The 26,309-nt window shown below is 44.1% G+C and overlaps 1 protein-coding gene across 5 annotated transcripts in view; it reads left to right on the top strand.

Annotated features, from left to right (window-relative positions):
* SMG5 (SMG5 nonsense mediated mRNA decay factor) overlaps positions 1–24,668 on the top strand; it is a 45,628-nt gene extending 20,960 nt beyond the window's left edge. For 4 of the 5 annotated variants that reach the window (XM_038382510.2, XM_043502084.1, XM_043502085.1 and 1 more), the window contains 13 exons: positions 768–976; positions 1,881–2,018; positions 4,662–5,372; positions 9,163–9,332; positions 10,408–10,483; positions 10,951–11,126; positions 12,308–12,466; positions 13,594–13,653; positions 14,644–14,803; positions 16,155–16,245; positions 17,313–17,387; positions 18,009–18,147; positions 19,407–24,668. In XM_038382510.2, the coding sequence (XP_038238438.1) occupies positions 768–976; positions 1,881–2,018; positions 4,662–5,372; positions 9,163–9,332; positions 10,408–10,483; positions 10,951–11,126; positions 12,308–12,466; positions 13,594–13,653; positions 14,644–14,803; positions 16,155–16,245; positions 17,313–17,387; positions 18,009–18,147; positions 19,407–19,490 (2,248 nt within the window). In that variant the 3' untranslated portion in view covers positions 19,491–24,668. Of the gene's footprint in view, positions 1–767; positions 977–1,880; positions 2,019–4,661; positions 5,373–9,162; positions 9,333–10,407; positions 10,484–10,950; positions 11,127–12,307; positions 12,467–13,593; positions 13,654–14,643; positions 14,804–16,154; positions 16,246–17,312; positions 17,388–18,008; positions 18,148–19,406 lie in introns of those variants that run through there. The other variant, XR_006276917.1, reaches the window with a different exon arrangement.
* Positions 24,669–26,309: the final 1,641 nt, after the last annotated feature.

Raw genomic sequence — 26,309 nt, 5'->3', positions numbered from 1 at the left:
ATGTTCACTCTTCTTAATAATGAAGGGTACTGTATATATGGATTTGTATTGCCATATAGTGCCTCCTGACCCAGGCATACCCCTGTGAGAAGAAAGTCACCCATATTATCCATGAGATGGATAAATATAAAATTATTTATATTTATCCGTCTCATGGGGAATTTTTGTGGCTGTTTCTAAAGTGCTTTGAGATCCTTAGATTAGGAGTGTAAAGGATCATATCAGCATCAGATTGAGTTCCAGACTTTATAGAAACCTGCAGACTTTCCATAGGTGATTAGGTCAGTATATTAAAATAATCAATGAAGAATTAGCTGATGTACTGCTTCATATCCTGGCCATTACTACATGGGATGAAAGGTCAATTGTGACTAGTTTCTCGCTGCTTGGGTCAGCCATGTAGGCAGCACCTTCATCCCAAGAACGAGGAGTTGAGCCCCTCACTTCGTTCTCTAGTGATCCATCCTGGCAGTATAGGAGATGCTCCGACAGCTGTTTACTGTGTCACTTTAGTTTACACTCTGTAGGGATGGGAAAGATTGCTCAGATTATCTAGTCTTTCCCCCTCTGCCTGTGCATGATTGTTCCCTTCAGTATATTCTCCAGTGCCTTGTCCTATCTTGTTCTAAATGACTTAAGTGATGACTGAGCATGCACCAGTTTTTCTTCAGTATCCACATGAACGTTCCAGTTGGCAGGAGCTTGAGACTTAACTTGCTGCAGGGCATTTGAAGAGTAAATCTATTTGTTTTTCCCCCCACATTAAGCTCTCTGGACTCTGAGCTAACATCTCTTTGCCAGTCGGTGCTGGAGGATTTCAACCTTTGCTTGTTCTACCTGCCTTCTCCTCCTAATCTGAACTCAGCAAGCGAAGATGAAGAGGAATATGAGTGTGGATATTCCTTCCTTCCCGACCTCCTCATCTTCCGCATGGTGATCATCTGCCTAATGAGCGTCCACAGCCTCAAAAGGGCAGGTAATCAGTGCACTAACAATGAACACTAGTAGTGACGCAGCTTATTGAATTGTAGTGCTGTGAGAGAAGAACCTAAATGCTGAACAAGATGACCTGTCTATTCTGGACGCTCATCTTCCATAGAATAAGGCAGTGGTCCCCAAACCGTCAGGTGAGGGGCCTGAGCATACCCGCATGGAGGGCAGGGAGGGAGCGCCATTCAGCCCCACTCTGCCCCTGGCTCCCAGCCCCCAGGAGGGCATAGACAGATTCCATTATGGATAAGGGAAGCCATGACAGAAAAAGTTTGGGGACCACTGGAATAAGAGGACCCACTTTACACAGGTTAATTTAGAACTGGGTAACTCCTATAATCTAACTTGAAATTTGTTAGTTGTTAATGATGGAGAAGACTTACTATGTTGCATCTAAATCTATCTCCTGGACCTGAATAGTGTCCAATTCAATGTGAAATGTCCTAATTAAAGATGCTTCCACCACTTCCTTTGGGAAAATGTAGATGAAGGATAACCATCTGGTATCGGAAGGTTGTCATCACCGAGAAGGAAGAGGAATTGTTTAGAGTGTGCAACTTCTCTCCCTTCTTGCTGTTTACGTCCTTCAGATACCAGATGGTTATCCTGCTTGCCAACACTTTTTTCACTATAATAGAAAGATCTGCATAAAAAATGATTATTTTCTATCATTAAAGTGAGAGGTGAAATACTAGTGATGCCACCTAGGGCTGATTTATGGATTGAAGTTTTTTCAGGAAGTGGAAACCCCTGGATATTGATTGCACTTGCGAAGATGGCTGTGTCCCATGCAATTAGACAGTAAATCTTAAACGTATCTTATTTGACATCCATTTTGCTGGAGAACTAGGGTGGTCTATTCGCTTCACTTCTGTGCTGTCTTGTTGCAGGTTCAAAGCAGTACAGTGCAGCCATTGCTTTTACTCTGGCCCTCTTTTCTCATCTGATAAACCACGTCAATATTCGCCTGCAGGCAGAACTGGAAGAAGGGGAGAATCCAGTTCCAGCATTCCAGAGCGACGGCACAGGTAAGAAGAGGGAGGTGGTGAGTGCTGTGTTAGCTCAAACTACTTCCCTCTCTGTGGCCACAATGCCCCTTTCCTGAGTGTATTCAGAATGAGCTTTGTAGTACAGTGCACAGCTATGGGTTTGCAGAGCTGAGTTTGAAACGCTTTGATCCTTCACTGGCAGGCTGGAAGCACTAGGCACAAATAGTATACTGAGTCTCGAGGAAAAGAAAGTCCCCTCTCTTACTCCATAGTACCCTGTTCTGGATGACTATACTTCCATAGGAAGCTATCAGAGGGATGCTTGCTGCTGTGAAAAATAGGGAAGACCCTCTGGGTTCCGAGTGAGCCCATGGGGAAGTGGTGGGGGGCACAGACTAGAGACATTTGCTAAATTGTTGAGCAACAACTTCAGTTTCACAAATGTGACCGAAGTGCGTGTCCTCCCTGTCTTGTAACACTTCCGCTTGCTCCTCATTTCAGGGTCTAGTTCAAATGAGTCCTGCATGGCTTTTAAAACTCTCCATTGGCTTTGCTTCAGCTGAACCCATGGATCTCGTCTATGCTGTTCTTGCTACCTCCTCTGATAAATTTATGAATGGGCTTAGATGACGAGGTTGCCTGCTATAGAAGGGGACTGGACTCGACAACCCAGCAGGCCCCTTCCAATCCTGTATCCGTTTTTCATCTAGCACTTCTCTCCTCTGTCCCATTTCATGATCTTACAGTTCATGCAAGAGGCGCCTTCTCTGTTGTCTGGAACAGTCATTCTGTATCTCTTTCCAGCTCATTCTTCTTCAGTATCTCTTCTCCATGTTCATTGAAAACAGGGCAAGAAGTAATGGGCTTAATCTCCAGCAAGGGAGATTTAGGTTAGAGAGTAGGAAAAACTTTCTAACTGTAAGGATAATTAAGGGAGGTTGTGGAATCCCCATCATTGGCAGTTTTAAAGAACAGGTGGGAAAACACCTGTCAGAGAGATTCTAGGTCCTGCTTCAGTGCATGGGGCTAGACTTGACAACTTCTCGAGGTCCCTTTCAGCCCTACATTTCTATTATTGTAGGATGAACTGGAGGTCTTTGTCTCCAAGGTTGCCTATTGATCAGGCTTTTTATTTTCTTTCAAGTCAATTCAGCTTTGGGGAAAGCTGAAATTCTGCCCAATCACTATCTTTAGAAAAATGGACATTCAGATTTTTCTTGACCCAAGTAATGTACTTGAAGATTCATATTAAACAGGACTCTCCAGTATGTGGCCAGAGATATTTCGGATGATGTAATGACCACTAATTAAAGATGGGAATAACTTAACTCTTATAGGTGAAGATTAATTTAATTAAATGTTGTTGTGTTGGAGTCTTAATCACTGGCCTTAAGCAGTTCCACCGAATACACCAAACATATCCAGAATAATATACAGACTAGTCTGAACAATAATAGCTGAATATCTTTAGCATGATGGCTATTGTGTTTATATAGTTGATGCAGATTCTCCCCCAGCCTTGGTTTTAAATAAAACAAGGTGAGTTGAGCATCTTAAGACACTGAGCGCTATTGGTCTAATAAGAAAGGTGGATTAGACCAGTTCAATCCAAGATTACTGTGAGGAGCAGTTCGGTTTTAATTTCAAACCTTCTGACATACATGCAAGTATCCGGCCCCTTTGCTATATTGTCAGCAATTTGAAGTGCATGCAACACATTTTAATTGGAAAGTAAAATACTGGCCTGTTTTTAAACCAAGATTTTTATTTTAAATGCTTCTCAACTAAGGCGAATTAGCCTCTGGTCGGATGACTGAGTTCTTGGCAGAAGATTGCATTTTTTATCAGTCAGTGAATTTGTTTTCTTCTGGTAAAAACGTGTGTATTCCTCTCTTGCTAAGGACCCATTAAGAAGTACAATTTTCTCTGTAGTTAACTGTGTGGGCTCTTTCATTGGAGAGTTGGGCTGGGGAGAAAGTGGTTTTGTGTTTAAATGAATTCTGTACTGGGGTGGCAGTCTTGAAGCCTGAAGCCACATGATGACTGATCAGGTGCATTTCAGACAATATGAAAACAAGCTTTTTTAGGCTTCTGCCTGTGTACTCCAGTCTTGTCCTGGATAGATTCCATGTCTAAGGCCCATTCTGTCCTTACGCTTTCTGCTGAAATTACTCACAAAAGGGGGTCGATTGTGGGTTGTATAATATGTATTCCATAACTAGAAACTGGATTGAGATCTGTCCATTCATTTCACACTAGCTGCCCATCTACCAGCCGTCAAATGGAAGTGGCTTTCACTTGCTAGGTACAACTTGGGCAGGATTTAAACCAGTGTCATACAGGTGTTCCACCCAGTATTTGCTAGGATAAACTTTTGCTGCTGGCTATGAATGGATCTGGGGATTAGTAAGTGCCATTAGGAGGTAAAGGAATTGTCCGTAATTAAACTTGTATGTTTCTGTGCTATTGGGGCTTGGTCAGGGTGTGGAGTTCACATCGCTTCGCTTGTTGATGCTTACGTTGACCCAGTTGTAAAGGGGTCACGGGTGCCTTGAAACATCGTCTGATGAAAGGTGCTATAGAAGTGAGACACTGACGCTTTCCCCGGCTTGGGACTGGCCACCTGGCTGGGTTGTACGTCAAACAGTTCCAAGTTTTTTTTGTTTTGGGTGTCTTTTGCAGATGACCAAGAGACCCGGGAGCCTTTGAACTCTGTTGAGAAGGAAGTAGATGCTGACTTAGCCAACCACCAGCCCAGCGATGAGCAGAGGAAGAAGGACAACAAGAAGAGCAAGAAATACTCCCGTCTCTCCTGCTTGCGCCGCCGGCGCCATCCCCAGAAGGTCGATGAGAGTGACCTGAGCGAGGGCTTCGACTCTGACTCCAGCCAGGACTTCACTAAGGGCAGCGATGGCTCGGAGAGCGGCTCGGAGAAAAGCGACGAGGAGGTGGAGACAGCCTTTGATGTGGAGACAGACTCAGACATGAACAGCCAGGAATCCCGTTCCGACCTGGAGGATATGGAGGACGAGCCAGGGGAGGAGGGATGCGGCCGAACCAAAAGCATGAAAAATGGGGCCAAGGAGGCCTTAAAAAACTGCATGGAGGGGAGCGGGCTGATGGATTCTAAAAGCCTGAGTGTCTCCAAGACTGAGAATTCAGATGCTGCAGTCAATGGGCCAGGGTCCATGGGCAATAATGAAGCTAGCATAGCTAGTAACCTCCAGGCCATGTCCACACAGCTGTTCCAGACCAAACGCTGCTTTCGCTTGGCCCCCACCTTCAGCAACGTCCTCTTGAAACCAACTCATGAACCAGCTGCCTTGAAGGAGGTAGTGGACAGCAAGCCTTGTGTCAATGGGGATATGGAGAAGCCCGGCTTCCCTGAACAAGGTAAGGATGGATGCTTGGTTACAAATGATATCTTTATTGGCATGGAAGAATACACAGAGCTGGGTAGAAAATGATTGAGCAGTAGCAGTCTTCTCGAGGAGTGAAATCTATCCCTGTGCAACACGATAGTGCATTACTGTGCACTACTGTGGCACCTCGGAGCCCCAGTCATAGACCAAGACCTTATTTGCTTGGTGCTGTACAGACTCAAGATGGTCCCTGCCCCAAGAGGCTTACAATCTAAATGTAAGATAAGAGACAACGGATGGATATAGGGAGAGAACAATGAGATATTATTTGTCAGCATGATGCACTGAAGTCCCCTTGAGCCCTGTTTTGACCAGAGTGGGACTTAGGTGGTGGATAGACTGTCTGTTTGCATAGGAATGAATTTCACCCTTAATGCATGGAAGGCCAGTTCCATATGTTACCGTAAAAGGAGAGGGCAGTGCATCAGGACAGTGTTGTATAGTATTTGTGTGACATAATAAAAGATGATTAACCTGTTAACACAGAACAATTTAGTGAGATAACTTTACTTATTGAACTAGTTTGAGATAGTTTGTAAGCTTCTGTGCAATAGGCACAATAATATTTCTAACTGGGTGTTTAGGGGCTTTATTAATTAATACGGAGGGACATTATAAGTCACTGTATTTCCCAAAGTGTGGGCTGTATTCCCCTGTGGGATGCAAAGGACAAATTGAGGAGGTATCAGTGGAACTTAGTTCTTGAAAGTGTCATCTTTTATTTTTAAAGCCTCTAGCTGTTATGATTGTGAAGAAAACCTTCAAAATGTGAAGCAAATGTAACTCGTACAGAGATGTCTGCCTGAGTTTTCAGAGAGCCTGAAATAGTATCTCTGTGGTCTGAACTGCCCTATTCATTTCAGTGAGTGTTGATTTACATGCCAATGAGAGTTAACAGTGTTGACATTTAAACGCTTGGCTGTTCTTCAAAGCGTGTAAGAAAGGAGAGGAAAAGTCATGTTATGAAGATCTATACCAGCATTTCCTAAAGTTTGGGGTGCAGAGAATTAGATTGCAGGGTGGAGATGATGTATAAATTAAGGCTTTCTCTACACTACAGAGCCTGTGCTGGCATAGTTCCCTAGTGTAGATGCAACCTAAGTGGCAGGAGTTCTTCTGCTGATGAAGCTACACCACTTCCCTGAACTAAGCTAATAGAAGCACTCTTCTGTAAGTATAGTTGCTTCTGCATGGGGGTTTTGCTGGCACATGTTGGCTAGGGGCTTTGAATTTTTTCACACTCTAGATGACATAAGTATGCCAGCATAATTTAGTGGTGTGGACCAGGCATTGCAGGATAGCAAAAGAGTTGAGGTCAGTTTCATTTTCTTAAAAGGGGGATCAACTTTCAAAACTTTGGGAAATGCTGTTATTACCTGTTCAAAGGGAACAGTTCTGATAGATAGGAGGGGCTGGGGCTACTCCAGAGAAGGCTGCTGGAGGGATGGTGGTATTTCTATAGCCCTCGGCACCATAGCGTCTGGACCACTCCTCAAAATCAAACCTGCTTGGAGACTCTGGCTCTCCCTTACGCTCAGAACTGGTGTCCAGAGAGGCTGGTGCTTTCCACGCTGCACTGGGGCACATTGGGGACACACATGGCTGGGAGAAGGACCCTCACGACACCGCTTGGGAGAGTCTGCAGCTCCAAGGAGGTGCTATAATTTTTATTTATTTATTTATTTTTAAATCTTTTTGGGGAGGGATAGCTCAGTGGTTTGAACATTGGCCTGCTAAACCCAGGGTTTTGAGTTCAATCCTTGAGGGGGCCATTTAGGGATCTGGGGCAAAAAGAAAAAAAAAGGGGGGGGGGAATTTGGATAACTTAGTTGGGGATTGGTCCTGCTTTGAGCATGGGGTTGGACTAGATGACCTCCTGAGGTCTCTTCCAACCCTGATATTCTCTGATTCTATGACTAAGTCTTTCTCATCTCTGACTTCTGTGCAACTATGAAAATCAGACTTAGCACCGTTGCCCTGCATTGTACAGTCATTTACACCAGTGCAAAGTATGTACAAAATGCTCCCATTCTGAATTTCAAGTGTTTCATAGAGCATTAGTGTAAATGCCTGCACAAGGTGTAGGGTAATGGAGAAATGGGCCATTAATGTTTAAATGCCAATATAAAGTCACCAGCATATCTGTAAAATTAGTTTAGGGTTCTGTGGTTTTGTCAGTGCTTCCTGATGAAATTCATTCCACTCACAAAGCTAAAGGTCTGTTCAATTGCTAGTTCTGCAGAGTCTATCTGAATTTGAAATTTTGGCTGTTTTACTGCTTATTAAATCATAAAAATGTTGTGATTGGAACTTAACTGGCAATTCTGATGGTGAATGAGGCAAACAGAATCCAGGTGACTCTCCCCTAGCTGTACTGGGTTGGTGAGCTCTGCCGAGTTCACAGAAGTGAAAACTTGTTTGTGTCATTAAAAGTCAGCAGATTTGACTGAGTGACATGCAAAGAGCAGAGATGTGGCATTAGGGGCAATTTCTATACACTCTCTCAACCATAACATCACATCAGTCTTTAGGTTTGTAGGGCCAGATTCTAACTTTTGATGCACAGTAGATGGCACTGCAGATTTCTTAAAGCTATTCAGTGACATGTATTATTCAATCAAAGTAATGTTCTGAGAGAGAACAGATAGAAAAAGAGATGATATAATACAAGTGCATTGTCTGTATTTCAGATAAACCACTTTATCTGGTCTTGTTTGTTAGTCACTCCTTCCAGCTTCCCTTATATCCGGGAGCAAGGAAGTATTTTGCATCATGCTCAAACCTAGTTTCCATGGGAATGCAACTCTGACAAGGACTCAGGCTTTGTCTAGGCTAGGATTTAAAGGTATAGTGTAAAATCATGTTAACTAGCTTGAGTTAACTAACACCTTCTAAAACTCTTGTCAAGAAAAGGCAAGTTGTACTCTAGCATGCTAAATCTGGAGATTTAGAAAGGGATAGATGAAGTTAGCTAACATGGTCTAATGCCACACCATTAAATCCTAGTCTAGACAGAGCCTCAGGGCTTGTCTCCACTTCTGGTGGCGGTGCGGGGGAGGGAAGGGCGGAGGGGCGACCGATGTGCAGCAATGTGAAAACCCGCTAAATCAACCGCCGATCGCTGTCCCGTGGACTTTGATACTCCACTGGAATAAGAAGCGTAAGGTAAGTCAACGGATAAGGATATCATGGCACTTGATGCAGGTGGAATAAAGAAGCATTCTTGTCCCCACTGAAGAAAGGGTAGGCAGGGAGGGTCAGAGGGTCACTAACTTGCTTAGGATAACACAGCAAGTATGGGGAAGTTGGGAATCGCTCCCAGGTGTGTCAACTGTTCTTCTAGCCACTAGTTTATTATTACTTTTATTATTTGATTACTGTAGTGCCTAGAGATCTAGATATGGACTAGGACCCCCTAGTAGTAGGGGCTGTACAAATGTAGAACAAAAGGTGGACCTTGCCCCAGGAATCAATCTAAGTGTAAGAGAAGAGAGAACAGATGGATAAGCGTACAGACAGAGTACAAGGAAACAATAAGACTATACTGGTCAGCATGATGAGCCTGCTGCCTTCCAAGAGATAGTTACACCAATCAATAAACTACTGTTGTGGGGGTGTGCGGATGAAGCAGGGAAAGTTGAAGCATCTTTTCCTTCCCACTCCAGTGGTGACTCGCTGTGCAAATACCAATATGGTTTCTTACCAGGTCTCCACTTGGTATTTAACGCATGGTATCTTTGCTCTTTTCGTTGTTTTTTCAGATGACTTGTCCGACTCTGAGGAGAGCATCACCAGTAACAAATCCTGTAGGAACGAGAGATCCCTCCAAGAGAAACTAGAGATCATAACCAATGAGGGCCTGCTTCCGACTGTCAAGATGTTCCTGGACTGGTTGAGAACCAACACTGACCTCATCATCATGTGTGCCCAGGTGTGGGGGTTTTGTTTAAATGTACACTGTTAATGACAGCGTCTCCTAAGTGCTAGCTTGGGTGATTATATTGTGATAAGCCTCCCTATAGATTCAGGTGGATACATTGTTTGTCCCTTCCTGGCATAAATAATTATTGTGACGTTAATGCATATTGTTAAACAGATCCCATGTTGCACCACAGATTCAACAGCATCTCAGTGACGGGGGTAGTGATCTCTGTTCATGGTTTGTAAATCAGTTGTTAAGTTTGTAAAGCACTTTGGGATCTCTTGGGATGAAATGTATTATTCATAATAAAATTACTTCCTCTCACTGTTATAACTATTTTATTGTTAGGTTGTACTCTACAAATATGTTTTGGTGATAGGGGAACGGGATTCAGGGTTATTAAATAGCCCTGACCTAGAAGCCATGAGAATGAAACAAACCCACAACTAGACGTAGTGATCATCTATCATGATTGCTGTTGAGTCTTCTGTCTGTTTCAACAACTCACCAAAAAAATGAGAGGGTGGATGTAGAGGCAACTGCTGGTTAGGTGGCCTGGCTAGGTCAGGAGACTGGGCATCCATAGGCCAGAGATTCTATTCTTGACACTTTTCAGAGTAGCAGCCGTGTTAGTCTGTATTCGCAAAAAGAAAAGGAGTACTTGTGGCACCTTAGAGACTAACAAATTTATTAGAGCATAAGCTTTCGTGAGCTACAGCTCACTTCATCGGATGCCATGGCATCCGATGAAGTGAGCTGTAGCTCACGAAAGCTTATGCTCTAATAAATTTGTTAGTCTCTAAGGTGCCACAAGTACTCCTTTTCTTTATTCTTGACACTGTTAGTGTCTTGTTGTGTCTTTGAACAAGTCATCCTTGCCTCACTACCTTGATTTCTCTGTCTGTCAAATTAAACTAATCTCTACATCACAGGATGTGGAGGCTTAATTATTTGCAAAGTGCTTTGAAGTCTCTGGAAGGTGCTATCAAAGTGCAAAGTATCCTGATAATTATTTGCATCTGTCTTGACTTGAAGATTTGCATGACTTGAAATATTTTGCAGCCTTTTTTTTTTCCCCCCCCAGAGCTCCCAGAGTCTATGGAACAGACTGTCCGTGCTTCTGAACCTTCTGCCTTCTGCTGGAGAACTGAAGGAACCAGGTACCTTTGGAGCTCATCCCATATCATTATCCTCCAAGCAAACAAACAAACAATACTACCTGCACAGATTCAACTCCTTATTTTTCAAACCTAGTTATCAGTGGTGTTTATAGCTCATTATCCTGCAAGGTGAGAGTAACCTAATGCAACTTGGTTTACAAGGATGATGGAATATGAATAAGGCCTTGTCTACCTTAGCCTCTGTTGTGTTGAATCACGATTCAAGTTAGTTACCTCCCATGATTTGGTTAGCTAGTGTGGATGGAGTCAAACTGTACTAAAGCAGGGTACCTGATTGACTGGCTCAAACCTTAATGAAAACTGGTAGCATGCCATAGACATTCCCGTATGACCAAAATGCTTGAACTTTGAAGAACATAAAGCACAGCATAAGACTTCGGACCTCAACTATCCTGACATCAGTGATGATCAGTCACATCTTACTGTATTTCCCCCCAACAATCTAGGGCTGGCTCTTGGTAACGAGGTCAAGGACTTGATGATTGGCTGTGAGCTTCCAGACTTGAGCACCAGCTTGCTGCTTCCAGAAGACGTGGCGCTCCGTAACCTGCCCCCTCTGAAAAATGCACACAAGAGGTTTAACTTTGAGCAGGACAGACCCATACTCTCAGCGGTGGAGGAGGTGAGGATAGGCGAGCCCTGGATTCTTGCTACCAGCTAAATTTGTCTTGATAGAAACTGTTCCATATCCTAGCAACACAGGAGGAGAGTCTAGTTTTATTGTGGGAGAGAGTGTGCCCCGAACTGAAATACCTTTGTGAACCTCAGGATGATTCACATTGCTTCTAGCTCCATCACCCAGGCAGTGTCCAGAAACTTCCCTTTCTCCTCAAAGCAACACAGAGCTGCTACCTATTGGTTTCTTTGCTATGTTTAATCCCTCACCCTCCTTTTCTGGATAAATCAGTTGGGATGAGTCTTGAACAATTTGCAGGCTATCTGCTATAGCCCTGTGTCAGTGATGACAACTGGCAGTGGCAGAAGAATTGGCATTGTGCCATAATCATGCCCAGAATGGCTTTAATTGTCAACCCAGCTGCAGAGTAAAAAGGGCTAAGATCATCATTACTGCATAGGGGAAGATGAGACATTTAGGGAGAGAGTCAGGAGAGTAGTGGTCCATCTAATTTTGCTACGGCAATCTCTGAACTACCTGATACCTTAGAGCACATTAGCATTTGTCTACCTTTGCTACTTGATTTTTAAAGGAATGTTATGGCTTTGATCTAGGAGCTATGTTTTTAAAAATGTAAGATTCCAGCTGAGGAAGCCCGGGGATGAATTTCTGGATGTCTCCTCATGCTTTTGATGCTCTGTGGAGAAACTCTGAGACAAGATACAACAATCCAAAGCCGAATACAGTCCCTCCTTTTACCAAAGCCCGCTTAGCTGTCCTGTTATTATGTCATCTCTCTTCAGAGAGACGACAACTCAGGTTCCAACGACCGAGATAACTGGCAGGCACAGATTGCTCTGAAAAGCCAGATGTCATTGTTCTCTGTTCGAAAACCCTGACTGCAAACATTTCAAAGCACTCTGGCTGACTTTCCTGCACCCCACCCCCATTTATTTTCTCCAAAGAATTATCACATCCTGCATCTTCAGGAACATTCACAGAAGTTTTTCACTTTGTGTGTGTGTGTGTGTGTGTGTGTGTGTGTGTGTATATATATTTTTAGTCTTTCCACCTTTTTTCTAAAAGTTTAGGTTCCAGCTTCTCAGCTAGCGCAGGCTGCTGCCGGGGGAGGTGGGGGTGGGGGTGTATGTGGTACATCTCATGTCAAACCATCTCATTCCTTGCAGTCCGTGATTCGTATTTGCTGCATCCGCAGCTTTGGCCACTTCATCACACGCTTGCAAGGCAGCATCCTGCAGTTTAATTCGGAGGTCGGGATCTTCATTAGCATTGCTCAGTCTGAGCAGGACGACTTGCTGCATCAGGCTCAAGCCCAGTTCCGCATGGTGAGTTGGAAGAGTCTTAGGCTGTGTCTACACTGCCATTTTCAGCACTAACACTTTAGTCGTTCAGGGGCTTGAAAAAACACCCCCCCGAGCGACAGAAGTTTTAACACTGAAAAGCGCCAGTATAGACAGCGCTTTATCACCAGGAATGCCGATCAAGCTACCACTGCTCATTCAGGGTGGTTATTTTTTATTGCCGGAAGAGCTCTCCCCCAGTGATAAAGCGTGACTATGCTGCCCACGTCACAGCACTGCTGCGGCCGCGCTGCAATGCAGGCATTGTAGACGTACCCTCAGAGGGGCTAATGCTCTGGTCTGTGACATGCTGGCATCCCAGACTAATGTTGCCATTGGCTCCTCTGCCTGGCCTTGTGTTATTTAACAAGCTTGGTAATGGCTCATAATTGACACACTTTCAGTGCCTAGTGAGAGAAGAGGTTGGCCACATTCCTCTTGGGAAAGCTGCTTGCCAGGAGCAAAGTGCATCTAGGGACAAAAGTCTGTTCCTATTGAGTCTTGCTGTTTCGTAAGAGGATAATCCACCCCACCAAGTTCTGAATGAAAAGTCACAGATAATTTGGCGTGCTAATGAATGTGCCACAAGCATTGTCCCCCAGTGTAATGCAGGGAATTGGCTCTAGAGAACTGCCCCACCCCGTGGCAAATCATTATTGTGTAGTCTTTGTGCATCGGAAAAACTCCATCCCAGATTTGCAGCTCTGGAGGACCAAAGTTTGTTGTACAGAGCAGACACAGTTCAAGAATTGGCATAACCAAGCTTTTTTTCCATGCTGGCCCCACCAAAATTTGCCTCTGCCCTCCCCAGAGGGGGATGGTAATCCACTCTTCCTCTCCCATCAGCTGAGACAGCTGGCAAGGTGGGCCAATCATGATGGGGAATTTTGTACCCACTCATTTCATACAAGCCACCCTCAGATGGTAACAACTGTCCTGGTTGGCTTGGGTTGGATTCAAGCTGGTGACCTGGAGGCAAACAGTTTCTTTCCCTTTACCAGTCCCTTGAGTGATTTGTTCCCCTTTTCTCAGTACCTTTCTGGAAGTACATGCTAATCACTAGCCCACACTCTTCCTGCTAATTTTATTTTTAATTCTATTTTTATAACTAGGCTGCGGAGGAAGCTCGTCGGAACAGGTTAATGAGAGACATGGCTCAGCTCCGACTGCAGGTATGAGATCCCAGCTCTCAACTAAACCACCGGGTCTGTTAACTTAGAGTTAAATGTCCAAGCGCATGAATGAATCTGGCCTGCAAATCTTCCATTTGGTACACTTATGGAAAAATCATTTTCTGGTCATAGTTATTCACATATCATTCTTAAAAAACCCCAAACAGGTCAGCCCCTCTGTTTTGACCTAGTGTAATAAAAACTGTAGAGATCTGCCTCTTAAAACAGTACTATCTGATTTGAGGCGTGGTTAGAGCGGGGGTACTAACAGTCAGGACTCCTGGGTCCTATTTCCAGCCCAGCTCCTCAATTGCTCTGTGACCTTAGCAAAGATCTCCCATTCTGTCACAGTTTACCCCTCTAGAAATAGGTATATGCCTTTCAAGGGCCCTTGGTAAGACATCAGTAAGTTGTTTGAGATATTGAGATGTAAGGCACTCTACAAACACAAAGTAGTATCATTATCATTAGGTGACCCTGTGAGTACAGATTTGGAGAACTCCATAAAGGTATACCAGATGTGTGCTGTACATGTTGTATATGCTCTATGTAAAGATAGGGAGACTCTTTGAACAGCTTGTTTTTGTCAAGGAAGAAATAAAAGGTCTGGCTCATGGAAATATTCAGAGGTGTGTGGAGTTCGTGTAGACTCCACATCAATGGAGTTACAGATAAAAATGGTCAGTTTACTCAGTCACCAAGGATGTCTCAGTACAGGCAGGAACCCTTAACCAAGGTGATTCTTGCTCAGATGCAGAAAGTCAACCTTACAACCTGATTTGAGGCTGAGAGGGAATTTATACCTAGCCTTGGGAGAGTTTTCACCATCCGCTGGCCCAGGGAACACATTTGTCAGGATCAGGCGGGCTCATGCCATGCGATTGGGGAAGTGGAGGGGCTGGGCTGCACATGACAGGAGGACCACCACCCTTTCAGTCTTTCCATTTCTGCATGAATTCCTAATCTGGTATTGCTGCTATCCTGTTTCAGCTGGAGGTTTCTCAGCTGGAGGGGAGTCTCCAACAGCCCAAAGCTCAGTCTGCCATGTCTCCTTATCTTGTCCCAGACACCCAAGCTCTCTGCCAGCACCTCAACATCATCCGGCAGTTAGCTACCAGCGGCAGGTTCATCATCATCATCCCTCGAACAGGTACAGTTAGGCTCCTGTTTGCGTGTGTGATTTTGAAGGGGTTTAAGTCCAAAGGCTTTCAAGAGAGTCACGCTCCCTTTGAGAACAATGGAGAATCCTCTCTCCCCCAGCTGAGAACAGGAGGTGGGTGTCAGGTGCTGAGCTCTGTTGGAAATCGGGTCCAAGGTTCGTGAGTAGCTCGGCAACCTCCAGTAGGTCAGAGGAAGATGGAACATTGGTGTCTGGATTTCCCCTGCAAAACTTGTCCAGTGATCTTGTATAAATGTGCAAGGAGGTTAGTGACTCTTAGAAAGCTTAGGCAAAGGCAGCCCCTGTGTTGCAGAGCTTTGGAGAATAGTTGGCTTAGCTGGTGTGCTGGGGGAATCTGTTCATTCTTGCATCAACCAAATTACCTCGGGTTCAGCCCACATTGCTGTGTGCCTTGCATGATTTATGGTGGCTGTTTTTGTGATTTGTGTGAAATGAGGTGGTGGACAAGTTCCCATTTCTTTAATGTTTATGAAGGGCTTTGAGGATGAAAATAGCTATAAATGCTACATATTCCCCCCCAACTTTGTGCATCACTTTGTAAAACCCTGTGCACTTAGAACAACCTGTTTTTGTCCACCATACACCCCCTTTCCTTCTTCAGACCCCACTCCTTAAATCCTGTTTCTTCCATAAATCCTCCTTGTCTTGGTTTCCTCCCCTGCACCAGAACTTCTGTCCCATGTTGGTTTTCCTATAGATTGCGAGGTCTTTGGGGCAGGGACTCTCTCTCTGTTTTGCATAGTTCCCCATGTATATTCACGACACTTTATAAATAAATGTCCACATCTCAAACCACGGGCCACAGCTGACATTCATTGGTACCCTTGTTTGTATTCTCAGCAGAGATCAAGGACTTAATGTTTCATGGAAACTGATCTTCCTGTTTACCCCTAGGAAGGTGAGCTCTTCAGGTCAGAGTTAGAGCAATGTTGGGATATTGTAGGGGAGCCTGACCTGCCCTGTTTTGTGGCTAGAGGATCCTATTCCCAAGGGCTGTGAGTTCAGTGCTTACTCCCAGCACTAATTGGATTTGTGTTTTACTGAAAAAGGCTCCTTGCCTCAGGAGTAGCAGCTGAAAATCATTGCATAGGTCCTTCTTTGGCCATTTTATTTGTAGCTCAGGCTGGAGTCTAACATGGTTCATCAGCTAATAACTGGAGAAAGGTCCAAGTCAGCAGCTGATTAGTTTGTATTTAGCAGCAGCATAAAGTTATTGCCATCTGCCAGAGGCAATTTCACAGCTGCTAGAGTTCATGCCACATGTAGGATTAACCTTTAAAGACACAAACAAACTAACTTTCTCACTTCTGTTTTTTATTAGTGATTGATGGTTTAGACTTCCTGAAAAAGGAGAATGCAGGCGCTCGTGACAGCATCCGATATTTAGAGGCAGAATTTAAAAAGGGAAACAGGTAAATACCCTTTCCCTTTGGTTTTAAAATAAATGTATCTGTTTCTTATGTAGAAAAAGTCCTTCAAATAAATGGTGTTTGTTCATACAGAACACAGAATAAAAACAGAATGGGAAATGGGCACAGTTAAACATATACCAGGGCAGTATGAAGAAGGCACTGGCAGCACAATGATTTAATGCGGTTCATAGATGGATCCCAAAACTCATTATTTTTTGACAATCTCTGTATACGTGTAGGGACCACTTTACTTTGTAATGAAATGCAGCCACTTCTGGTGTGGGAAGTTGCAGCTGCTTATTTGATGCACAGCATTTTAGGACAGGAATTGGAGAATGGTTTTTCCAACAGAATTTCAAGCATATAGAATGTAATCAAATTCCCTTGAGAATGAAGTGGCTGAGTGGCTAACAGAATATGCAAACTTTCCTTAAAATCAGGTTTTATATCAGCGGTTCGATATTTGCCACTGTCTGGTCCTATCTTTAAAAAAAGGCCACTGGGGTGATGCTGGAAATTGTTCCTCTCTGGTCTACTCATATGCACTGAGTCAACACATTGGATAAAGGAAAACTGCGTGTTCTAATCTATTTGATTTTTAGAAAGTCTTTGACAAAGTTTCTCACAAGAGACTACTAAGAAGTCATGGGGTGAGAGGCAAAGTACTGTTATGGATTAGAAATTGGCTGAGAAACAAAACAAAGATTAGGAATAAATGGTCAGCTTGTAAAATGTCAGAAGGTTAATGGTGTCATGACCCAGAAATCTGTGTTAGGGCTGATGGCGCTTTACATGCCAGTTACCTGGTGATGCGCAGACAGTGAGGTATCTACATTTGAAGGAACATCAAATTATTTAGGTTAGTTGAGACTAGAGAAAGCCATGAGGAACTTCAAATGGGACCTAAGCAAGCTGGGTGACAAGGCAGCATCTGCTTTTGGTAAACATCCAGCAGTACTGAGGAAACCAACATGCTTAGAATCATACAGCTTCCTTTGCTTTAAAATATTGGTGTTTTCCCTTTTAGTAACCTCCATGTGGACTCTGTAAATCTGTTCTTTCCTCAGGTACATTCGTTGCCAGAAAGATGTTGGGAAAAACTTCGAGAGGCATAAACTGAAGAGACAGGATTTAGATGCCTGGTAAGGTTACAGCTTAGCACAACCTTTGGAGTCTTACTTTCTCTGTCTTACTCTGTCTTACTTTCTCATTACATGCACGCCAGGTGGGTTTTGGGATGAGGTGCCACCTTTGGGACTAGTTACATAAATTTGGGTTGCTAGATTTGATCCTATCCTTCAGATTGTTTTAAACCTGCAAAACAAAGGGGTGTGAGGTCCAGTGTCTTATCTACTGGAGGAGGAGGATCAAATCTGACAACCCATACTCGTGCAACTAGGCCCATTGGGACTCAGGACTCCAGGTTCTATTCTCATCTGTGCCACTAGACTGCTGAGCAAGTCACTTCCCTTATCCCTTCCTCAGTTTCCCTCCTGCCCTTTTTCTGTCTTGTCTATTTAGAGTATAAGACAGTTGGAGCTGCGACTTTCTCTCATTATGGGTGTGCATGGTCAGGTCATGATCTCAGTTAGGGCCTCTCAGTGTTACTTTTAATACAAATAATGGGGTTGAGAGACACTGCACTGATAGGATGAAGCTTTCCCTGCAGCTGTATAAACTTACACTTTTGTGGATAAGTGAAATCAGTATCTGTTTGCACAGACACAAATAGCGATTTGATTTTTCTTGCATCAATGTGACAGGAACCTCTATAAAATATTGGACAGCTGCAAACAGCTGACTGTGTCCCAAGGGAACGGAGAGGATGACACCACAGGGATGGTTACCATCATAACTGGCTTTCAGCCAGATGATCCAAGCAAATTCTCTGCACCCATGCAGGTCAGTGTCTCGGAATAAGGTAACTGGGTTACAACAGCTGACAAAATCCTTCCTGACCCCAGGTAAGGAAAAAAACTCCTTTCATCATCAGCATCCTTTCTGCAAATATATTTTCTGCCTGGGCTAGTAAGTGTACTTTTTTCCCACAAGCCTGGGTTATAAATCATGGCCCTTATTTTTGTTTGCAGTAGGGCACCTTTACTCTACACTGGTAGTGCAAAGCGGTCTTTGGAATGGGTATAACTGTAGCTTACAACATTTTAAAGCTTCTTTATGATGTCAGAGCATCGTAAAGGGGCCCTAGGGTGAATACAAATCAGACGGTTTTGGTTCTGCACGGGCACTTTTGCTGAGATTTTCAAAGCTGCCTAGATACACAACTCCCATCAGTTGAAATGGCAATTGTATATCTATATCCCCTTGTCTGCTTTGAAAATCTCAGCCTCTGTTTAGCTTTGCCCCCTTTGGAAGAGCTGTGGCTTTCTATATAAGGAATAAAGTGTGCCCCTTTTCCAGGTTCTTCTCTTGTCACTGATCTTGTGCTCTTGAGGATGGAAAACAGCAAAACTTCTAAAAACATAGTTCCATGTTGTGTACAAGAATTGTTCAGAGTGGGCCAAAGGGGCGGAATTTCATGTAATGAGAGAAAAAAATGACAAAGAGAATTTAAGAAGGCTGTCAGGAAATGTTTCCCAACTTTGAGCTCAGTCAGCCTCAGTCAAAAAGCCCCGTTCCTTAGGAGATTTAAATTTGGTGAACAAAGTTCTGGAGACTATTGTGGTGGTTGGGTGATAGATTACTTTGGGAGACCAGTGGGCTTTTTCCATGCCAACATTCCATGATATTTTACTGATGTCTTCTCCTGCCACACACACAGAGTCCAGGAAAAATAAAAATCTAACTCTGAACTACCTAATGAAATAAAAATTCTCCTTCCATTGGCAGTAGGGAAGGAAAAGAGCTTTTAAACTGAGGAGGGAGGTTGATCTTGTGGTTAAGGCACTGGATTGGGGCTCAGGAGACCTGGGTTCATTTCCTGGCTTTGCCACATGTTCCATGTGGAACTTAAATTGAGTCATTTAATCACTCTGGGACTGAAGAATAACACTTCTCACTCTCTCACAAGGGTGTTGAGGCTAATACCATCCCATGGTGATGGGTGGTCATGTAAGTGCCTACATAGATCGTATCATCCAGTCTGCTGTCTTGGCAATGCAGGAAAAAATAACCTCAGTGTGTGATTGTCTTTTTGTCTCCAGTCTGCTATCCAGGCAGCAGCCAGTGCCAGTGTAGAAATAAAAAATGTTCTGGAGTTCTACAAGCAGTGGAAGGAGATGGGCTGATGGTCAGAAGGGCATCGGGTTGGTGTACCTTTCTCTCCCCCTCTCAGAACGTGCAGTGTCTGAACGAAGGAAACAAAACACAGGCGAGACTTGACACGAAGAAGCAGCAGCAGCAACCATGACAAAAACAAATCCAGTTCCGCACGCGCACAAAACACCCACAACCCACACCACGAACAGACGACTGTACATCTCCAACAGCGCCAACTGCTCTGAGAAGAGAGACACCTCAGTGAGGCCAAGAAGAGATCTCCCCTTCTCCCGGTCGGCAGGGATGGGCGAGAGACGGGCAGTCATTCATCCCCAATAGTCAGGCAGCTCCTAGTATGTACTTTATTTAAACAAGCCAAAACCACGGCAGTGGAAATGGAACACAGAAGGGGCTAGCCTCCGGGGCTGGGGACAAAGTTCCAAAGAGTGCTCTTTGTTGGGAATCTGGTGATAGGAAAATGAACACCTTTTTAATTAATTTTTTCCATCTTCTTTCTTTTAATTCTTAGCACATATGTGTGTGTGTGTGTGTGTGTGTGTGTATATGTGTATATATATATGTGTGTGTGTGTGTATATGTATATGTGTGTATATATATATATATATACACACACACATAAAAGTGGAGTTCCTTTGGGGTTCTGGATCCTCTTCAAATGTTAAAGAATTAAAGAGAACAAGGAAATGATGATGCTATTTTTAAACAGAAAAGCAAAAAAAAAAGTTTTAGGAACAAATATATTTATTCCTCTCCGGCCCTTTCCATACCGGGGGGAGTGCAAAGTGATTATTGCCTGTAGAGAAAAGTACCAGACAGAAACCTTCCCTATCCTGCTAGGAGTTTGGTGTGCATTCCTTGCTTTTGTACTTGTTGCGTGTTTTGTGAGCCATGATAGGTCTAGCTTGGGCTGTTTGAGAGAATCGGAGGAAAGGATTCGTTCCTCCTCCTAAACGACCCCCGTCCTCAGCATTAGGTCTTTGTGCAGGGGAGAGTAAAGGTGAATGCAATCCAGGCTAGTTGCTGGTAGTCGTAACGGAGCTGCATTGGATGCTTAGACAGTGGCAACGGTTGTTGTTTTGGCTTGAGCCTGCTGAGACTCAAGAGACAAATCGGACCTGAAAACCTCTCCAAAGGGTCCCTAATTCCTCTCCCTTATTTTGCAGTGGGGTGTTGGGGGAGGAGGGGGCGCAGAGGATTTTCTTAAGCTTATCAACAGTCTCTTCAGTTGCTCTCGGACTCGTCTTCTTCTGTGTAAAACAAAAGAGGTTTGCAGAGTTTATGTAGTCCCTAGGAGCAGGAGGGAGAAATGCAGTGGTCACTGCAAGTCAGTGTCATCCAGAACTGGCCCATGGACTGTTCTGTGCCTTTCAGTCAGTACAGCAGCATCCATAAAGGAAGGGAAGACAATAGCTATGCAGATGCTGGAATCCACTCCCTTTGTTTCCTGTGAGGTAAATTTACAAACCTCTCTCCTGCACCCACTCTACACATCCTCCATCTGACTTCTGGTAACACTGATACCTGTAAATGAAAAGCACATTGCTATAAAGATCACTAAGCACCGGGTAGAAGTTCCTTCTCTGTTGATCTGTGTCACTGTACTTTCAGACCAGATGTCCCCATCCACTTGAACTAGCAGCAACTATGCAAGTAATGAGTTTAACCCACTGGTCTCTGTCAAGCTCTTTTTAATTTGGCCTGACAAGAAGCTGCTATAACTGGTTATTAATAGTGTACTATGAATGGACCATTTGAAAAAATAACCATTTGCAATACCTGCAGATTTCCCAGCATAACAAATCATACCAGAATTGCAAAATGTCCCATTTGGGGTTCAGACCAGTATGAATCCCATAGGATTCATCCACTTCGCAGCTTAGATCATTTTGCAGCCAGCAGCCTTGTTGCTCAGATGAGAGGCCTTGGAAAGCCAGTGTGCTTTAAAGGTGATTTTATTCCTTTGGAAAGCAGAGGAGGGCATAGGGGGTCAGTGTTACTAACTGATTTTCTCTTTATGTCTTCACCTGAAACTTGTGGTGCTTTACTAGGCCATGCCAAGAAGACAGCATAAGCAAAAGTGCTGAATGGGGGCTTTCACTTGCTTCTGATGGCTTCCTGTGTTTACAAACAGATTTCAGCTGTGGCACGTCCCCAGGTGGAGTTTAGTGCATGGCATTTATCCCTTCCCACACACAAGTAGCTATTTTCTTTTATCAAGTCTGTTTCTGTTTAGCTTGTGTTTTTATGTAATGGAGATGCAAAAAGTAAAAAAAGACCTACCCTGTGTATGATGTCTCCATCAGAACCCTCTGACCTGAGTTATACGAGCCAGAGCAGTGTAGCGTTGAAGGTGAACCGATTCACCTCCTGCAATTCTGTCCCTGTTTTTGACATGATGCTGACCAGTGCACTAAAGTACACTCCCCACTGATCCAAACATCTAGGTCATCTTGAATTCTGTCTGGTGGATCAGACTTCTCTCTGACTTGGGTGTTCTGCCCAGCTCCTCTTGGTAGGATGCAAACTGGAACCCACAGCCATGAATGAGTTGTAGCGGAAGCAAGATCTGTGTTAAATGAAGCTTTGTTACAGCTGATTACATCTCTAGTCCTAGGAAATTTTTTTTTTCTCCCTTCCAGGGGTGTAGTCTGAGACATGCTGTTCTGGTTTTGTAAAGAAATGGGAATCATTCTACTGCAGTTAATGTCTAAAGCCTAGGATGAGAGCTGTTCATATGCAGCATATTCCAGTGGCCATGGATGAGATTAAGGGGAGGAAAAGCAGTGCAAGTGAAGCAGAAACTGAAAACCAGTCCCCCCCAAACAGATCCCATTGGCATTGCAGTTAGTTATGATTTCCAAGGCAACAATGCAACCCAAAATTGGGCCTGGAATCCTAAAGCCAAGCTTTGTGAGGCAGATATCGTGGATAAAGTGGGGGTGCAGAGCAGCTACCCAGCACTGCACAAATGTGACCATGAAATGAGGATGATGCTGGGGAAGAGGAGAAGCCTTGGCATAGAAGAGACGTCCAGCTTGATGCCACAGCTCCTCGTCTTTTGAAATGGAGTGACTGTTTGAGCAGGCTGTTGATGGGGGGCTGTTTTGACAGTTGCAGTGGGGCTATGCAAGACATTTTTAAGTTTCATTTTTGAAGGTGTTTTATTTTAACCTCAAATTTATTTTGTAACAATAAACGTTGCTGAGCTAAAAAGAGATCCCTCTTCATGTGTCCAGAAAGAGAAATCAAGGCATGATTTTTTTTTTAAGGGAGGAGTGTGTCTGTATTTTATAAACATCCCTGTCTTGATGCACTGCCTTTCTAAAGGGTATTTTTGGTTATATCACAAGTGTTTTGGTCATTAAGGAGGATGGGAAAGGCCCGTTGGCTATCCTCTGTCATGAGGAGTGTTGATAGCCCCTTTTGCTGTCTCCGTATACATCTTCAACCTTCTTTCTGCTGAAATAGGAAGCTTCAAGCAGGGGTGGCCAGTTTTCAAAGATGCATTTTGAAGATCCCCAAGCATGCTTTTATCCTTCAAAAATGTGTGGCCATGCAACTGTGATTCAGTGCGAGTAACACACTTTCTGTTCCCTTGCCGGATTTAATCTGAACTGGAAAAGGGATGAAAAATAGTATCTGAGTCTGTGGAATAGCACAGCCATAGATCAAGGCACCGAGGAAGATGGCACGTTGTTCCCTCTTATGAAACATTTTCTTACATTGGGCTTTAATTGGAAGCACTGCTTGATTTTTTTCAGGAGAGGTGCAGGGGAGGATGCCTTCAAGGCTGGATCTCTCAACTCACAATGAGCCAAAATTCCCAACTAATAAGTTGGCACAGGTCTGTCAAAAATATGCAGCCATGATTAAATGCATAACTGGAGCTGTGCTGACTTAAACCAGCAGGGGACTTGGTCCAGGAATCTCAAATCCCAGACTAGAACTCAAACAGAGGTGGCCACTTTTAATGATCAGCAATGGAAGTTGTTAATGCCAAGTATTTCTCCGAGGCTAGATCACTAAATGGCCCGTGGGGGACTGAGAGTTGATCTATCGTGGCCCACGGCATTAGTGCCCGTAGCTGCTTAACGCTGTGATTTGGGTCTTACAGGAGTCTACCACAGCGTTCAATAGCACCACCCTGAGCTGTAGCTGCAAACTGACCTTCCACGCTTTCCTAGTGCAACATTCAAGCCTTGCAAAGCCAGCTCTTCCTCTGTTAATGCAAATGGTGCTATCTCAGAAGCTACCAAAAACCTTCTTAGACCATGTCCAAACTAGCCCCTGGGAGGAGAAATGTTAGCTCAAGCGTCATAATACCCGCTATGCTGGTAAAAAGAAAAAAAAAAAGTGCTTTATGGGGTTGAAACCATTGTTTTTAATTTAATCATTTTGTGTGTTTCTGGGCTTTGTTTTTGTTTTTCTTTTTTTCCCCCTCCACTGAGTTGGATTCTCAGAAGCTTCAGCATGACAGCCGCATTCACGGAGACTGTTGGTTTCTGGGGGCTAATGTCCTTGATTTCTCATGCGGGTGACATGTTTGTTTTGCCAGCAGCCATCTATATGTGTAGCTATGGGTGAAAAACGCTGTTCGGTGTGTGTTGGACACTGTACTGTATGGGTAGGCTGTGCCAAAAACTCTTTATTTTAGGCTGTTCCCTCACTCTGGTCACACGATTTGTTTGAATGCCGTTTGAAACGACTCAGCTTTTCGTTCTTGTCATCTAGCAAGGGAGCTGTTTAAAGGGGGCGGGGGAATACAGTGGGATACCAGCTGATGATGAAATCAGAGGTCTGTCAGGATGAGAAGGGGAATGACCATGGGTATGGCTTTCCTGTAACCCAATCCTTCCTCTGCTTCATGCAAACATTACAACCAATGTTGAGAGAATGGTTGCTGGGTTGGAGTTAAAGGAGGCTAACGCTCGCCCTCGACCCCTAGCCTGTGGATTCACAGTTCAGTGGTGATTAACCAGGGAGGAGTGGGCACAGTGGATTTACAGTCCAGGTGATGTGTGCCCTAGCAGAATCGTGCCACACACTTGTCAGTTGTCTGATGAGATAAACTCAAAGAGGATTTGGGACACAGGGAGCGCAGAGCCTTTTGACCTCTGATTTCATGGCATGCGTCTGACCGTGGTTGGAACATATTGACTGGCTTAATAAAGTACAAGATGTTTGTACCTCCTGATCGCTCCATTCATTATTTCTCCCTCTTATTGTTTATGGTCATTGAGTCCATCTCTGGCACGCAGAACAGCACCTTTCTTGTAGATCTGTGCATGCCAGGCTAAATTGGACATTTCTCCAACTACTTTTAAATGTCATTTTCACGCTGACTTCAGAGACGTAGATGGGAGTTCCCGGCACAAGTTCTACCTAGCCAGGAAATTGCCTTTCATTAGATTGGCTCCTGGCATGTCATGAGCCGTTTTGCTCTCTCCGGTGAGACCGAGTGGGCATCCCTCTTTCTACTGAGTCCACTGTCTTTGTAATAGCTGGTGAATATGATGCTTGTGAAAGTTACCAGACACGCAGCCCTGGGACTCCAGTCCTTGAGCCAAAGAACAGATGCAGCAGCCTGAAAAGTTTGTGCTCCCTCCCCGAAGCAAAACCAGGGATGGCAACAAGTTTTTGAGTCATTACTGATCAAACCAGCAACCTAGAATTGAAAGGCCAAATACCTCATTCCGTAAGTATTAGTGTGGGACTCTTGGTCAACTTGGCCATCGTGGAATCCCCATTGATTGGAGCTTACACAGTTGTTTAGATTGTGTATGGTTTTTGGGAAACAAGGGGCTGGCTCTCTCTTTGCCCGTGCCTAGCAGAATGGGGCCCCAATCTCCTATAATAATGGAACACTTCAACTGTACCAGATGGGAGCTGTGGTCTCCATCATACAATAAAGCTCAGGTCTAGTGTAAGTAGCACCTGAATGCACTAGGAACAAAACTAGTTGGAAATTTTTGACAAAGAATGGGGTTTTGTCAAACTCGTATGTCTTGTGGCTAAATATTTTCAACTGAATTTTTCTAAGGGAATGTTTCATTTCAGATTGAATTTTTCATCTCAAATTTTTTGAAAACGGAAGAATTCTCAAATTTTTGTCCCCCCCCCCCTTTTTTTTTACACCAAGTACGCTAAAAAGAATAATGTCCAGGTTTGTGTGTGACACTTCTTTTTTTTTTTTTCCGCCTCTTAACTTTTCCAGAAGTTCTCCCAACTTCGAAGAGTGGCAGAAGGAAAAAATCACTGTCACTCGAACTTTTCAAATGTTGAGGAAACAGATTGGTTTGAAATTAAAATGTTATTTAGAAGTATAATGAAAATTTTTTATTTGCTTGCTGCGGGGGAGGGGACGGAACATGTTTTCAACCAGCTCGAGCGGCGAGTAATGGGCTGAAATAAATCAAAGGATCTAAGGTCAGATAGTAGGGAAAGTTGCCCTACAGTGAGATCTTAGACCAGTATTTCTCCAATCAGTGCATGACCCTAGGGGCGACATGAAAGGCAATCGGGAAGGGGAGGAGGGTCACTTCCACTTGGTCAGATTGTCACTAGTGTTTGCCACCCCAGCAGCTCCCACTCGATTCAGAGCCCACCTGAAAAGGTTGAGAAGACACTGAGTCATAGTGCTCCCAGGGAGGTGGCTAGAACTCCATCTCTGGTGGTTTTTTAAGGCTGCTCTGGACTAGTGACTTGATAGCTGAGGGTGCGAGGGGATAAATTCCACCCTGGGAGACTGGATCTTTGCTCAGGTTTCTTTGCACTGTGCCTTCATATGTCGTAGTGCATCTGGAATGTGGCCTTTGCACCACGGGTTG

Source organism: Dermochelys coriacea, chromosome 24 (genome assembly GCF_009764565.3).
Source record: "Dermochelys coriacea isolate rDerCor1 chromosome 24, rDerCor1.pri.v4, whole genome shotgun sequence".
Classification (NCBI taxonomy): Eukaryota; Metazoa; Chordata; order Testudines; family Dermochelyidae; genus Dermochelys; species Dermochelys coriacea.
Note: the sequence above shows the minus strand (reverse complement) of the source record. Positions and strands in the feature narration are given on the sequence as shown.